General features: G+C 36.2%; 1 protein-coding gene across 1 annotated transcript in view; it reads left to right on the top strand.

The window, feature by feature from the left end:
- Positions 1–10,099: 10,099 nt before the first annotated feature.
- LOC128660055 (gastrula zinc finger protein XlCGF26.1) overlaps positions 10,100–15,509 on the top strand; it is a 33,705-nt gene continuing 28,295 nt past the window's right edge. Inside the window, exons 1-2 of the mRNA XM_053713653.1 lie at positions 10,100–10,227; positions 14,063–14,169. Of these exons, the coding sequence (XP_053569628.1) occupies positions 14,154–14,169 (16 nt within the window). The 5' untranslated portion in view covers positions 10,100–10,227; positions 14,063–14,153. The remainder of the gene's footprint in view (positions 10,228–14,062; positions 14,170–15,509) is intronic.

Below are 15,509 nucleotides of genomic sequence, written 5' to 3' on the forward strand. Positions count from 1 at the left end.
TTATAACTAAAAGGGACACACATTTTCATATAGTTCCAGTTTTAGAGCTGTTGAATGGAGCATGTGCAATTTTATCATTCAGAAACTGGTTGTATTTGTTGCATCAGCATATGCTCACAGCTCTGCGTCAGTGTAAATAGTGATCATTTCAGAGTTACAGTAAATCAGAGCAGATTTTTATAACACCTTTATGCTGTAAAACGACTTTTATTATTCTTAGGCTACACATCCACAGTAGATTTTATTACCTTCCTTTTTGTCAGTAGGGGCAGTGTAACGAAATCTGTAAATAAAGCTGATTAAAACAGAACACCTCTTTTTCCCCCTGATCGGATGCATCCTGTCACATGACCTTTCATGTATTCTGGGAATTGTAGTCCTGCTCTTGTACTATTTTCCTGCCTGTTCAGTCTGCAGCTAGGTGAGTGCAGGATGCAGTAACTGTCTGTATAATGTAGCACTGTAATTAGCTATAATAGGCAGTGGTACTGTATAATATGCTGTAATCTGTGTGTGTGTCATGTAGCACTGTAATTAGCTATAATAGGCTGTGGTACTGTATAATGTGCTGTAATATGTGTGTGTGTCATGTAGCCCTCTGATTAGATATATATAGTCTGTAGTACTGTATAATGTGCTGTAATCTGTGTGTGTGTCATGTAGCCCTGTGATTAGATATATATAGGCTGTGGTACTGTATAATGTGCTGTAATCTGTGTGTGCCATGTAGTCCTGTGATTAGATATATACAGGCTGTGGTATTGTATAATGTGCTGTAATCTGTGTGTGTGTGTGTCATGTAGCCCTGTGATTAGATATATATAGGCTGTGGTACTGTATAATGTACTGTAATCTGTGTGTGTGTCATGTAGTCCTGTGATTAGATATATATAGTCTGTGGTACTGTATAATGTGCTGTAATCTGTGTGTGTGTCATGAAGCCCTGTGATTATATATATATATATATATATATATATATATATATATATATATATATATATATATATATATATATATATATAGGCTGTGGTACTGTATAATGTGTTGTAATCTGTCTGTGTGTGCCATGTAGCCCTGCGATTAGATATATATAGGCTGTGGTACTGTATAATGTGCTGTAATCTGTTTGTGTGTCATGCATGCAGCCCTGTAATTAGATATTTATAGGCTGTGGTACTGTATAATGTGCTGTAATCTGTGTGTGTGTATCATGTAGTCCTGTGATTAGATATATATAGGCTGTGGTACTGTATAATGTGCTGTAATCTGTGTGTGTGTGTCGTGTAGTCCTGTGATTAGATATATATAGGCTGTGGTACTGTATTATGTGCTGTAATCTGTGTGTGTGTATCATGTAGTCCTGTGATTAGATATATAGGCTGTGGTACTGTATAATGTGCCGTAATCTGTGTGTGTGCCATGTAGCCCTGTGATTAGATATATATAGGCTTTGGTACTGTATAATGTGCTATAATCTGTGTGTGTGTTTTAGTTATATATAGGCTGTGGTACTGTATAATGTGCTGTAATCTGTGTGTGTGTCATGTAGCCCTGTGATTAGATATATATAGACTGTGGTACTGTATAATGTGCTGTAATCTGTGTGTGTCATGTAGCCCTGTAATTAGATATATATAGGCTGTGGTACTGTATAATGTGTTATAATCTGTGTGTGTCATGTAGCCCTGTGATTAGATATATATAGGCTGTGGTACTATATAATGTGCTGTAATCTGTCTGTGTGTATCATGTAGCCCTGTGATTAGATATATATAGGCTGTGGTACTGTATAATGTGCTGTACTGTGTGTGTCATGTAGCCCTGTGATTAGATATATATAGGCTGTGGTACTGTATAATGTGCTGTAATCTGTGTGTGTGCCATGTAGCCCTGTGATTAGATATATATAGGCTGTGGTACTGTATAATGTGCTGTAATCTGTGTGTGTGCCATGTAGCCCTGTGATTAGATATATATAGGCTTTGGTACTGTATAATGCACTGTAATCTGTGTGTGTGTGTGTCATGTAGCCCTGTGATTAGATATATATAGGCTGTGCTACTGTATAATGTGCTGTAATCTGTGTGTGTCATGTAGCCCTGTAATTAGATATATAGGCTGTGGTACTGTATAATGTGCTGTAATCTGTGTGTGTGCCATGTAGCCCTGTGATTAGATATATATAGGATGTGGTACTGTATAATGTGCTGTAATCTGTGTGTGTCATGTAGCCCTGTGATTATATATATATATAGGCTGTGGTACTGTATAATGTACTGTAATCCGTGTGTGTGTCATGTAGCCCTGTGATCATATATATATAGACTGTGGTACTGTATAATGTGCTGTAATCTGTGTGTGTGTCATGTAACCCTGTGATTAGATATATATAGGCTGTGGTACTGTATAATGTGCTGTAATCTGTGTGTGTGTCATGTAGTCCTGTGATTAGATATATATATAGGCTATGATACTGTATAATGTGCTTTAATCTGTGTGTGTGTCATGTAGTACTGTGATTAGATATATATAGGCTGTGGTACTGTAATCTGTCTGTGTGTGTCATGTAGCCCTGTGATTAGATATATATAGGCTATGATACTGTATAATGTGCTGTAATCTGTGTGTGTCATGTAGTCCTGTGATTAGATATATATAGGCTTTGGTACTGTATAATGTGCTGTAATCTGTGTGTGTGTGTGTGTGTGTGTGTGTACCATGTATTCCTGTGAATATATATATATATATATATATATATATATATATATATATATATAATATATATATATATATATATATATATATATATATATATATATATATATATATATATATATATATATATATATATATATATATATATATATATGTTATGGTTCTGTATAATGTGCTGTATTCTGTGTGTGTCATGAAGCCCTATCATCGTATTGTATATCTGGAAAATGAGGGCACAAACATGTTGTGGGCAGAAGGGTTGGCCATCTCACATATTACCCTCTACCTGCACCCCTGGTCTGGCACTTTATTACCCAGATCGTAGAGCGCAAATGTCTTTACAGTATCTATCTGGATAGAACAGGCATAATTTGCTGGGAATTACCAAATAACACAACACAAGGCCACATGCACAATTATGTGTGTGTTTGCTATTACATAACGTATAGGGCTACCGTAGTTAGTACTGATTGCATAGCAGCTGGTTAATAGCAGCATATATAGTGACATAACAGTACTTACAGTACAGCAGCTTGTTAATATAAGCATATACCGGTATAACAGTACTGACAGTACAGCAGCTTGTTAATAGCAGCATATACAGGTACATAACAGTACTTACAGTACAGCAGCTTGTTAATAGCAGCATATACATGGATATCACAGTACAACAGATAGTTAATAGCAGCATAGACATGGATATAACATTACTGACAGTACAGTAGCTTGTAAATAGCAGCATATACAGGTACATAACAGTACTGACAGTACAGCAGCTTGTTAGTAGCAGCATATACAGGTATATAACAGTACAGCAGCTTGTTAGTAGCGGCATATACAGGTATGTAACAGTACTGACAGTACAGCAGCTTGTTAGTAGCAGCATATACAGGTATATAACAGTACTGACAGTACAGCAGCTTGTTAGTAGCAGCATATACAGGTATATAACAGTACAGCAGCTTGTTAGTAGCGGCATATACAGGTATGTAACAGTACTGACAGTACAGCAGCTTGTTAGTAGCAGCATATACAGGTTTATAACAGTACTGACAGTACAGCAGCTTGTTAGTAGCAGCATATACAGGTATATAACAGTACTGACAGTACAGTGGATTGTTAATAGCAGAATATACAGGTATATAACAGTACTAATAGTACAGCAGCTTAATAATAGCAGCATATACAGGGATATAACAGTACTGACAGCACAACAGCTTGTTAATAGCAGCATATACAGGTATGTAACAGTACTGACAGTACAGCAGCTTGTTAGTAGCAGCATATACAGGTATATAACAGTACTGACAGTACAGCAGCTTGTTAGTAGCAGTATATACAGGTATATAACAGTACAGCAGCTTGTTAGTAGCGGCATATACAGGTATGTAACAGTACTGACAGTACAGCAGCTTGTTAGTAGCAGCATATACAGGTTTATAACAGTACTGACAGTACAGCAGCTTGTTAGTAGCAGCATATACAGGTATATAACAGTACTGACAGTACAGTGGATTGTTAATAGCAGAATATACAGGTATATAACAGTACTGATAGTACAACAGCTTAATAATAGCAGCATATACAGGGATATAACAGTACTGACAGTACAACAGCTTGTTAATAGCAGCATATACAGGTACATAACAGTACTGACAGTACAGCACCTTGTTAACAGCAACATATACAGGGATATAACAGTACTGACAGTACAGTAGCTTGTTAATAGCATTGTTATGCACTGACTGTACTGTCAGTGCATAACAATACTGACAGTATAGTAGTTTGTTAATATCAGCATATACAAGTACATAACAGTACTGACAGTACAGCAGCTTGTTAATAGCAGCATATACAGGGATATAACAGCACTGACAGTATAGCAGTTTTTTAATAGCAGCATATACAGGGATATAACCGTAGTGACAATGCAACATCTTGTTGATAGCAGCATATACAGGGATATAACAGTACTAACAGTACTGCACTGTTGATAGCAGCATATACATGGACATAATAATATTGGTAATACAGCAGCTTGTTAATTGCAGCATATACAGGGATATAACAGTACTGACAGTATAGCAGTTTGTTAATTGCAGCATATACAGGGATATAACAGTAGTGGCAATGTAGCAGCTTGTTGATAGAGGCATATACAGGGATATAACAGTATTGACAGTACAGCAGCTTGTTCATAGCAGCATATACAGGTATATAGCTGTATTCACAGTATAGTAGCTTGTTAACAGCAGCATATATTGGATATAACAGTATTGACAGTACAGCAACTTGTTGATAGCAACATATACAGGTAAATAACAGTACTGACAATGCAGCAGTTTGTTGATAGCAGCATATACAGGGATATAACAGTACTGACAGTACAGCAGCTTGTTAATTGCAGCACATACAGATACATAACAGTACTGACAGTATAGTAGATTGTTAATAGCAGCATATGCAGGGATATAACAGTACTGACAGTACAGTAGCTTGTTAATAGCATCATATACAGGGATATAACAGTACTGAGAGTATAGTAGCTTGTTAATAGCATAATATACATGGATATAACAGTACTGACAGTATAGCAGCTTGTTAGTAGCAGCATATACAGAGATATGACAGTACAGCAGGTTGTTAATAGCAGAATATACATGGATAGAACAGTACGGACAGTATAGCAACTTGTTAATAGCACCCTATACAGGTATATAAAAGTGCTGACAGTACAGTAGCTTTCTCCCCAGCCACGCTCCATTGTGCCAAACTCTGAAGAATAAAGTGAATTGGAGGATATCATGTGAGCACTCCTTTACACAGTACTATTGTGTTTTTATATAACAGTACTAATAGTACATCAGCTTATTAATAGCAGCGTATACAGGTACATAACAATGATAACAATACAGCAGCTTGTTAATAGCAGCATATACAGGTATAACAGTACAGCAGCTTATTAATAACAGCATATTCAGGGATATAACTGTACTGACAGTACAATAGCTTGTTAATAGCAGCATATACAGGTATATAACAGTACTGACAATAACGCAGCTTATTAATAGTAGCATATACATGGATATAACAGTACTGACAGTACAGCAGCTTGTTAATAGCAGCATATACAGGTACATAACTGTACTGACAGTACAGCAGCTTATTAATAGCAACATATACAGGGCTATAACAGTACTGACAGTACAGCAGCTTGTTAATAGTACTGTTATATCATTGTATATGTTGCTATTAACAAGCTGCTGTACTGTCAGTGCTATTATATCCCTGTAAAAGCTGCTAACAGTACAGCAGCTTGTTAATAGCAGCATATACAGGGATATAACAGTACTGACAGTATAGCAGCTTGTTAATAGAAGCATATACAGGGATATAACAGTACTGATAGTACAGCAGCTTATTAATAGCAGCATATACAGGTACATAACAGCACTGACAGTAGAAACAGCTTGTTAATAGCAGTAGATGCAGGGATATAACAGTACTGACAGTACGGTAGCTTGTTAATAGCAGCATATACAGGGATATAACAGTACTGACAAAACAGCAGTTTGTTAATAGCAGCATATACAGGGTTATAGCAGTACTGATAGTACAGCAGCTTATTAATAGCATCATATACAGGTACATAACAGCACTGACAGTAGAACAGCTTGTTAATAGCAGTAGATACAGATATATCACAGTACAGTAGCTTGTTAATAACAGCATATACAGGGATATAACAGTACTGACAGTACAGCAGTTTGTTAATAGCAGCATATACAGGGATATAACAGTACTAATAGTACAGCAGCTTATTAATAGCAGCATATACAGGTACTGCTGTACTGTCAGTACTGTTATATCCCTGTATATGCTGCTTGTTAATAGCAATATATACAGGGATATAACAGTACTGACAGTACAGAAGTTTGTTAATAGCAGCATATACAGGGATATAACAGTACTGATAGTACAGCAGCTTATTAATAGCAGCATATACAGGTACATAACAGTACTGACAGTATAGCAGCTTGTTAATAGCAGTAGATGCAGGGATATAACAGTACTGACAGTACAGCAGCTTGGTAATAGCAGCATATACAGGGATATAACAGTACAGCAGCTTGTTAATAGCAACATATACAGGTAACATAGAAACATAGATATTACCTAACAGTATAAACGTATCTAGTTCGTAGGATAGCCATATGCTTGTCCCAGGCATTTTTAAAGTCCCCGACAGTGGGCTCGCTTCCATTGAGTCTTTAAAAATGGAGCCGTAAGCTACCGAAGCGGCCGACAGCTAAAAGTAATTTACGGCTCCATTTTAGTACCAGGTTTCCATTGAAATATTTTGCGGATAGCGTGCAGTCGCTCTTTTCGTGTAGCTGTAAGTTAACGTTGTATTAACGCTTCCATCTGATGTCGGATTTCTTGAAAATCAATTAGTTGCTAAGGTAACCCGACCTTACGCTATAGAATTTACGTTTAACGTCCGTGCTCCTTACCGGTGATCACCTCTCAAGAAAAATAAAGATACACTTATCCATATTTTTAATAATCAAATACTATTTTCTAATATAATTATATTTACAACTTCATAAATATAAGTAATATTTATTGCTGCCCTAGGCATAGGTCTAGTTTGCATTCTGTAGATATGTTCTTGCATATATTATTATATTTAAATATATACTGATATTTCTATTAGAATATAAGTTCAACTATTTCTATACATGAGACAACAATAAATATTACTTATAACAATTTATTTCTACATTAAAACACTTGCATTATTTGCAAGTTTTATAATTTCAATAGAAAATAGGTCTCAAAAACCACAATTTTCCTCTTTTACACCTAGTTGAGCTGGGTGTAATATTTCTCAATGTATCGACAGCCTCCGACAGTGTATTAACGGTTAGCGCTTTCATTGGAAACCTGGTATATTTTATCGATTAACGGCTTCTATTACTTTCTATGGGACGCGAAGATCTTTTCGGCAGCCGAAGTCCGGCTGCCGATATTGAGGTATAACGCACCATTGGAAACAGTCGATAAACGATATTGCTTCCAACAGCATATTTATCGGTTTGCGAGTGCACGCAAACTGAATTACGACTCAATGGAAGCGAGGCCAGTGTTTGTTATTACTACCTCTTGAGGAAGTTTATTCCATTAATCAATCACTCTTTCTGTAAAGAAGTGCTTCCTCAAATTACTCCTGAATCTACTACCCTTCAGCTTGAGATCATGACCCCATGTTCTTGAATTTTTCATTTTATGTAAAATACCCACAGCCTCAGTTTTACTAAGCCCTTTAACGTACTTGAAAGTTGCTATCACATCACCTCTTTTCCTTCTCTCCTCTAAGTTATACATATTTAGGTCATTGAGTCTATCCTGGTAAGTTTTATTTTTTAGACCATGTACCATTTTGGTAGCCCTCCGTTGTACAGATTCAAGTTTGTTAATATTCTTCTGAAGATATGGCCTCCAGAACTGCACACAATACTCAAGATGAGGCCTAACTAATGATCTATAAAGTGGCATAAGAACCTTACTATTTCTGCTGCAAATACCTCTACCAATACATCCAAGCATTCTGCTAGCCTTACTTGCTGTATTACTACATTGTTTACTAAGTTTTAAATCATCTGAAATAATAATTCACAAGTCCTGTTCCTCATCTGTAACAGTCAGTAAAGTGTCATTGAGTCTGTAATTAACATTTGGATTTTTCTTCCCTAAATGCATTATTTTACACTTTGCTGTGTTAAACTTTAGATCCCAGTCGTTTGTCCAATCCTCCAATTGTTGTATATCACTTCTCATTTTATCTACCCCCCTGGAACATCCACTCTGTTACAATTTTTTGTATCATCTGCAAACAGACATACTTTCCCCCGTAGCCCTTTGCTGATATCATAGATAAATATGTTAAACAAAACAGGCCCCAGAACTGACCCCTGAGGAACACCACTAGTTACATAACAGTACTGACAGTACATCAGCTTGTTAATAACAGCATATGCAGGGACATAACAGTACTGACAGTACAGTAGCTTGTTAATAGCAGCATATACAGGTACATAACAATACTAACAGTACAGTAGCTTATTAATATCAGCATATACAAGTACATAACAGTACTGATAGTACAGCAGCAACATATACAGGGATATAACACTACTGACAGTATATTAGCTTGTTAATAGCAGCATACACAGGGATATAACAGTACTGACAGTATATTAGCCTGTTAATAGCAGCATATACAGGGATATAACAGTAGTGACAATGCAGCAGCTCGTTGATAGCAGCATATACAGGTATATAACAGTAATGATAGTACATCAGCTTGTTAATAGCAGCGTATACAGGTACATAACAGTGATAACAGTACAGCAGCTTGTTAATCGCAGCATATACAGAGATAACATGGATATAACAGTGCTGACAGAACAACAGTTTGTTAATAGCAGCATATACAGGTATTTAACCGTACTGACAGTACAGCAGCTTATTAATAGCAGCATATACAGGGATATTACAGTACTGACAGTATAGCAGCTTGTTAATAGCAGCATATACAGGAATATAACAGTACTGACAGTACAGCAGCTTGTTAGTAGCAGCATATACAGGGATATAACATTACTGACAGTACAGCAGCTTGTTAATAGTACTGTTATATCATTGTATATGCTGCTATTAACAAGCTGCTGTACTGTCAGTACTATTATATCCCAGTAAAAGCTGCTAACAGTACAGCAGCTTAATAGCAGCATATACAGGGATATAACAGTACTGACAGTATAGCAGCTTGTTAATAGCAGCATATACAGGGATATAACAATACTGACAGTACAGCAGCTTGTTAATAGCAGCATATACAGGGATATAACAGTACTGACAGTATAGCAGCTTGTTAATAGCAGCATATACAGAGATATAACAATACTGACTGTATAGCAGCTTGTTAAGAACAACATATACAGAGATACAACTTTTAGTACTGGCAGTATAGTAGCTTGTTGATGGGCACAACAGTTATCTGAGCATAGTTACTATACACATATTGGTCTGTCAGTCAAGCATGTGCAGGGTTCAAACATAGCAATTAATAGTGTAAAACAAAGAAAAACAGACAGAGCCTGCCTCCGGAGAAATACTGCTTCAGTCTGCATGACCAGCACTGGTGATCGTAGTGACATTCTACTCTTGACCATCGCTATATGCGACCTACGCTTTTAACATACCTCATACTTGTTTGAGGGTATACCATGTGAGTGTGCTGTGTATTATTTGTGCTGTAATAAATTTGTTGTAATCTGATTTACACTTAGAGTGGTTTGCGCTCTGTCTGTTTTTCTTTGTTTTACATGTTTTGCCAAGAGGTGTTCCAGCACCTGTTTGACTTAGAGCTGCAATTCCACCTGGATGTTTAACTCTTTGAAGATTCAGTAATGAACTTTTAAGCATTGCACAGTGTTCTATTGGTTTGTAAGTATTGGATGTATGTTTTGTACTTGTTATATCTATTTCCTATTTATTGAATACTAGTCATTATATATTTTTTTCATTTGCATCTATGTTATTATTTTTTATTAGTGGCGCTCTTATGTGTGTGTTTATAGCAATTAATAGGGCTTTATAAATGCTGATTACTTTTGTGTAAAAACTGTGGTTTGTCCCAAACTTCCTGGAGAGACAAAAAAGTAAAATCTGTAACCTAGTTTTTCAAAACACTGCAAATTGCCTAAACCAGATATCTGATTTGCAACATTTAAAAGAGAACCTTGCGCTACAGAATGTGCTTATTGGCCTTGTCGGATAGCGTGAGACAAAGCACACATATTAAACAAAAGCAAGAGGTGTTTTAATGGCGTCACACACTCTGTACCTAAACATAGGCAGTATGTAAAATGGTAGCTCCCGTTCATAAAACAATATATAAGCTGCCTTTTTAACAGAATGTGCATATAAGAAATGTGTAGATCTTATAACATTTTTTGTCTGTTTTCTTATGGGGGGGTTCAAATGTATTCCAATTCGTATAATCAGATCCTGAATGTAAACAATATTATAGATGGACTTTAATTAATCTATTCTAATCAAAATACGCTATAAATCCCGCGTTCTGGCCACCCAGCTTAAAAGTTGTTTTTTGGGGGGTTTTTTTGTGAGCTAACAGTATGAACTGTTCTCCTCCAGTTATCGCTCATAGCTAGAGCCCTGATTGGAGAACAGTAAAAACCATCAGCTAACAAAACTAAAAAACTTTTAAAGTACAGTCAACTACAACATTTTTATTTTAAAAAAAATAGATAATCCCTTTTTTACCCATTCACCAGTTTTGCACAAAACAACACTGTTATATTAATGCACTTTTTACCTCTGTGATTACCTTGTATCTAAGCCTCTGCAGTTCTTTTAACAGACTTGCATTTTAGCATATCAGTGCTGACTCATAAATAACTTCACAGGAGTGAGCACAATGTTATCTATATAGCATGCAGTAAATTCAGAGTAGTGGAATTTTTGAAATTCATCTATATAGCATGACCTATCTAAATCATGAAAGTTTAATTTTGACTAGACTGTCCCTTTAAAGTGGCAGGCTGGAATGCGGGGTATAAGAATTTTATTGCTATATTAAGTTATTGCGTATCTTATAACTAATTAATTAAAGGGACAGTCAACACCAGAATTTGTGTTGTTTTAAAAGATAGAAAATCCCTTAATTACCCATTTCCCAGTTTTGTATAACCAACACAGTTATATTAATACGCGTTTTACCTCTGTAATTATCTTGTATCTAAACATCTTCTGACAGCCCCCTTATTTCAGTTCTTTTGACAGACTTGCATTTTAGCCAATCAGTTCTCACTCCTCTGTAAATTCACGTGCATGAGCTCAATGTTATCTATATGAAACACATGAACTAACACCTTCTAGTGGTCAAAATGCATTCAGCTTAGAGGTGGCCTTCAAGGTCTAATAAATTAGCATATGAACATCCTTGGTTTAGCTTTCAACTAAGGATACCAAAAGAACAAAGCAAAATTGGTGATAAAAGTAAATTGGAAAGTTGTTTAAAATTACATGCCCTCTTTGAATCATGAAAGTTTTTTTAGGACTTGACTGTCCCTTTAATGTCTATCTAAAATATTGTTTCCATTTCAGATCTGATTATACGAATTGGAAACGTTACTTTTATTTTAACAATCTATGGCCTAGATTACGAGTTGTGCGTTAGGGTTAAAAAGCAGCGTTGGCCGGTCCCAACGCTGCTTTTTAACGCCTGCTGGTATTACGAGTCTTGCAGGTACAGGTGTACCGCTCACTTTTTTGGACAGACTCAGAAATACTGCAAATCCACTTACGTCAATTGTGTATCCTATATTTTCAATGGGACTTGCATAGCGCTGGTATTACGAGTCTGACCAAAAGTGAGCGGTAGACCCTCTCCTGTCAAGCCTGGTACCGCATTTAAAAGTCAGTAGTTAAGAGTTTTACACTACAATGCCGTAGCATAAAACTCGTAACTAAAGTGCTAAAAAGTACACTAACACCCATAAACTACCTATTAACCCCTAAACCGAGGCCCCCCCCCCACATCGCAAACACTAAAATAAATATTTTAACCACTAATCTGCTGAACCGGACTTCGCCACCACTATAATAAATATATTAACCCCTAAACCGCCGCACTCCCGCATCACAAACACTAGTTAAATATTATTAACCCCTAATCTGCCATCCCTAACATCGCCGCCACCTACCTACATTTATTAACCCCTAATCTGCCGCCCCCAACGTCGACGCCACTATATTAAATGTATTAACCCCCTAAACCTAAGTCTAACCCTAACCCCCCCTAACTTAAATATAATTACAATAAATCTAAATAAAATTACTACAATTAACTAAATTATTCCTATTTAAAACTAAATACTTACCTATAAAATAAACCCTAAGCTAGCTACAATATAACTAATAGCCAGCCAGCTCACCGCTAACGTAAGCAGCGCTGGTATTGAGGTGAGATGTGGAGCAAAATTTTGCTCTTCGCTCACTTTTTTGCGGTTAACGCGGGGTTTGTAAAAACACGTAATACTAGCGCTGTCTGTAAGTGAGCGGTGAGCATAAACTGCTTGTTAGCACCGCACAGCTTCTAACGCAAAACTCGTAATCTAGGCGGATGTATGGCACATGTTCCTGGTGTGAATAAACCTGTTTGAATTGTCCCTGTTCACCAGAGAGCTGTTGAGTTAGAACATATTTCCTGTTTCACTTTAAAGGAACACTAAAGTCAAAATGAAACTTGCATGATTCAGATAGAGCATGCAATTTTAAGACACTTTTAAATTCACTTCTATTTTCAAATGTGCTTTGTTCTCTTGGTATCCCTTGTTGAAAAAGAATATGCACATATCCTACACTAGTCGAAGCTAGGTGCTCATTGGTACTTGCACATATTTGTCCCTTGTGATTGGCTACTAGTGCATTGATGTTCCTTCAGCAAAGGATAACAAGATAATGAAGCACATTTGAGAATAGAAATAAATAGGAAAGTTGTTTAAACAAGTTGGGATAGAGACAAAATAATATATGTACTTTAATTACTTTATCTGCAAATTTATACTGCAGTGCCTCGCCATTAACCCTTTCTTTTTAGTTTCTGAATTGTAAAACTCTAACTCCCCCCACACAATTCGTTTTATGGCTGTATCTATGTTTATTGTTCTTTTGGTAAAATGCAAAAGTGAATAGGGATTATCTGCTGGAGCTTGCCTAGAAGCTGTGAACTTGTTGAAATACAATGCCTGTGTCTAAACGCTGATAAGAGGGGTGGAGTTGGCTGCTCCAGGCAGCTTAGCTATGTAATTAATTTTGCTTACTTTTGAAAACTATTTTAAAATACTTGCCAGCAATTTTTAAACATTGTTTTTATGCAAACTATTTTAAATTAATTAGCCATTTTAGGATATGCACAGATCTCAACATGTTTTATGGCACTTTAAAATTGTATGTCCTATCAAAATCATGAAAGAAAATGTTGGGGTTTCCTGACCCTTTAAAGGGTTAAACACAGGATCAGTATTGCTAAATGACATGCTATAACAAATAAAAACGTAATTTTCGTACTAGAATGTTTCTTTAAACAAGTTAAAAATATTCCTGAAAAATGGCAAGTTGCTGCTGTTCTTTCAAATACAAGAACATTTTTGAGACTCATTTCCCTTAAATGATGTATAGTTTCTCTTTTTTTTTTTTTGCTTGTGGTTATTTTTAGTATCTTTTTATTAAAATCAAAAACTTTATTTTTCTCCAGACTGTCAAGTCCTTCCAATCTTTATTGCAATCAAGAAAGTTAGTGTGGATCAGCTTATTCCAGCAGAACCAGAGGTTCTGGCCCAACTGAAATGGATCCGTACTTGTGTGAGTATAATTAACAGTGGTCAGGATTTCACAGAGCGTAGCGGGAATATATGACACTCACACCTACAATTCTAACATTTGCCAACTAGAGAAAAAAATCAAGAGATTATGTGCAGATTATAAGAGTTTGTTTAGTGTCTAACACCTTTACTGTGCATGATTCTGCATGGGCGTCTTCTACACAATGTTTTTAATGCAAACTACAAATTGGCATCCTGGGGGATGCGAGATGGAATCACCAGGCCCTGGACACCTGGAATTGCCCTGCTACTAGACCATTTTGTAAACACCTTAATCTCAGCTTCTTAAATCCTAGAAAATATGTATTATATCCATCCAGAGGGAGGCACTTTTGGACCTCCCACCTGTAATAGTGATTTTTTTTGCATGAAGGTCAATAATAAGATAATGCACTTTTTTGTATGCTACTGAAATAGCAAAAGATAATACAACAATCTATTGAATAATATTATGGCTATTAACTGTTCCTATTTCAGTAGTGTACCCACAGAGGAATAGATTACAAGTGGAGCGCTATATATTGCTTTCATGAAAGCGGTATTAGTGCTCCACTTTGTAATTCCAGCGCATGATAATGTGCGCTGATATAACTAGTTAGTCGCAATGCGAACAAGACCTTGCGTTCGCATTGCTAGGAAGCATTGTGCTAATGAGAGCGCGCTTCCATAGGCTCCTATGGGAGCCTCGTTCTGATACCGTCACAAACGGCATCATTACTTCAGCACTAGCGAAGGGGGTAATTCGCACAGCAATGGCAGCAATCAAATATATATGTATATGCTGATATACATATGTATTTATTTCTTAATATGTTTATATACACTTATAAACACATAAATATATATGTTTCTAAGCATATACTTATATATTTACTGGGAACACACAGTTCCCATAGACCGCAATGCAATGGCACTTCCCCCCCCCCAACTTTAACCCCAAATACTGCCTAGTGCAGTAATTTTATTAAAAAAAAAATATGCTGCCATCTTTATTTTTTAATAAGATACGCTAGACTGTATTTTAGGGGCATTTGAGTCAGATTTATAAAATTAACCAGAGATCCAATCTCTGGTTAATTTTATAAGCGCTAATTGGTAGCAATAACCAGCAACTTGTAATGGCTGGTTAATTATTGCACTATCGCAAATGGGCAAATTTGCCCATTTGGGGGAGCACAATAATTTAGCGATCCACTTGTAATCTAGCCCAGAGTGTATTATGTGTTAAAATATAACAATTACTATGGAATCTTTAGCACATATTTCCATATATTACATTAAACTAACATAACTGTTACCATTTTTGTTGCCTGATAATTG

This window comes from Bombina bombina, chromosome 5 (assembly GCF_027579735.1).
Source record: "Bombina bombina isolate aBomBom1 chromosome 5, aBomBom1.pri, whole genome shotgun sequence".
NCBI lineage: Eukaryota > Metazoa > Chordata > Amphibia > Anura > Bombinatoridae > Bombina > Bombina bombina.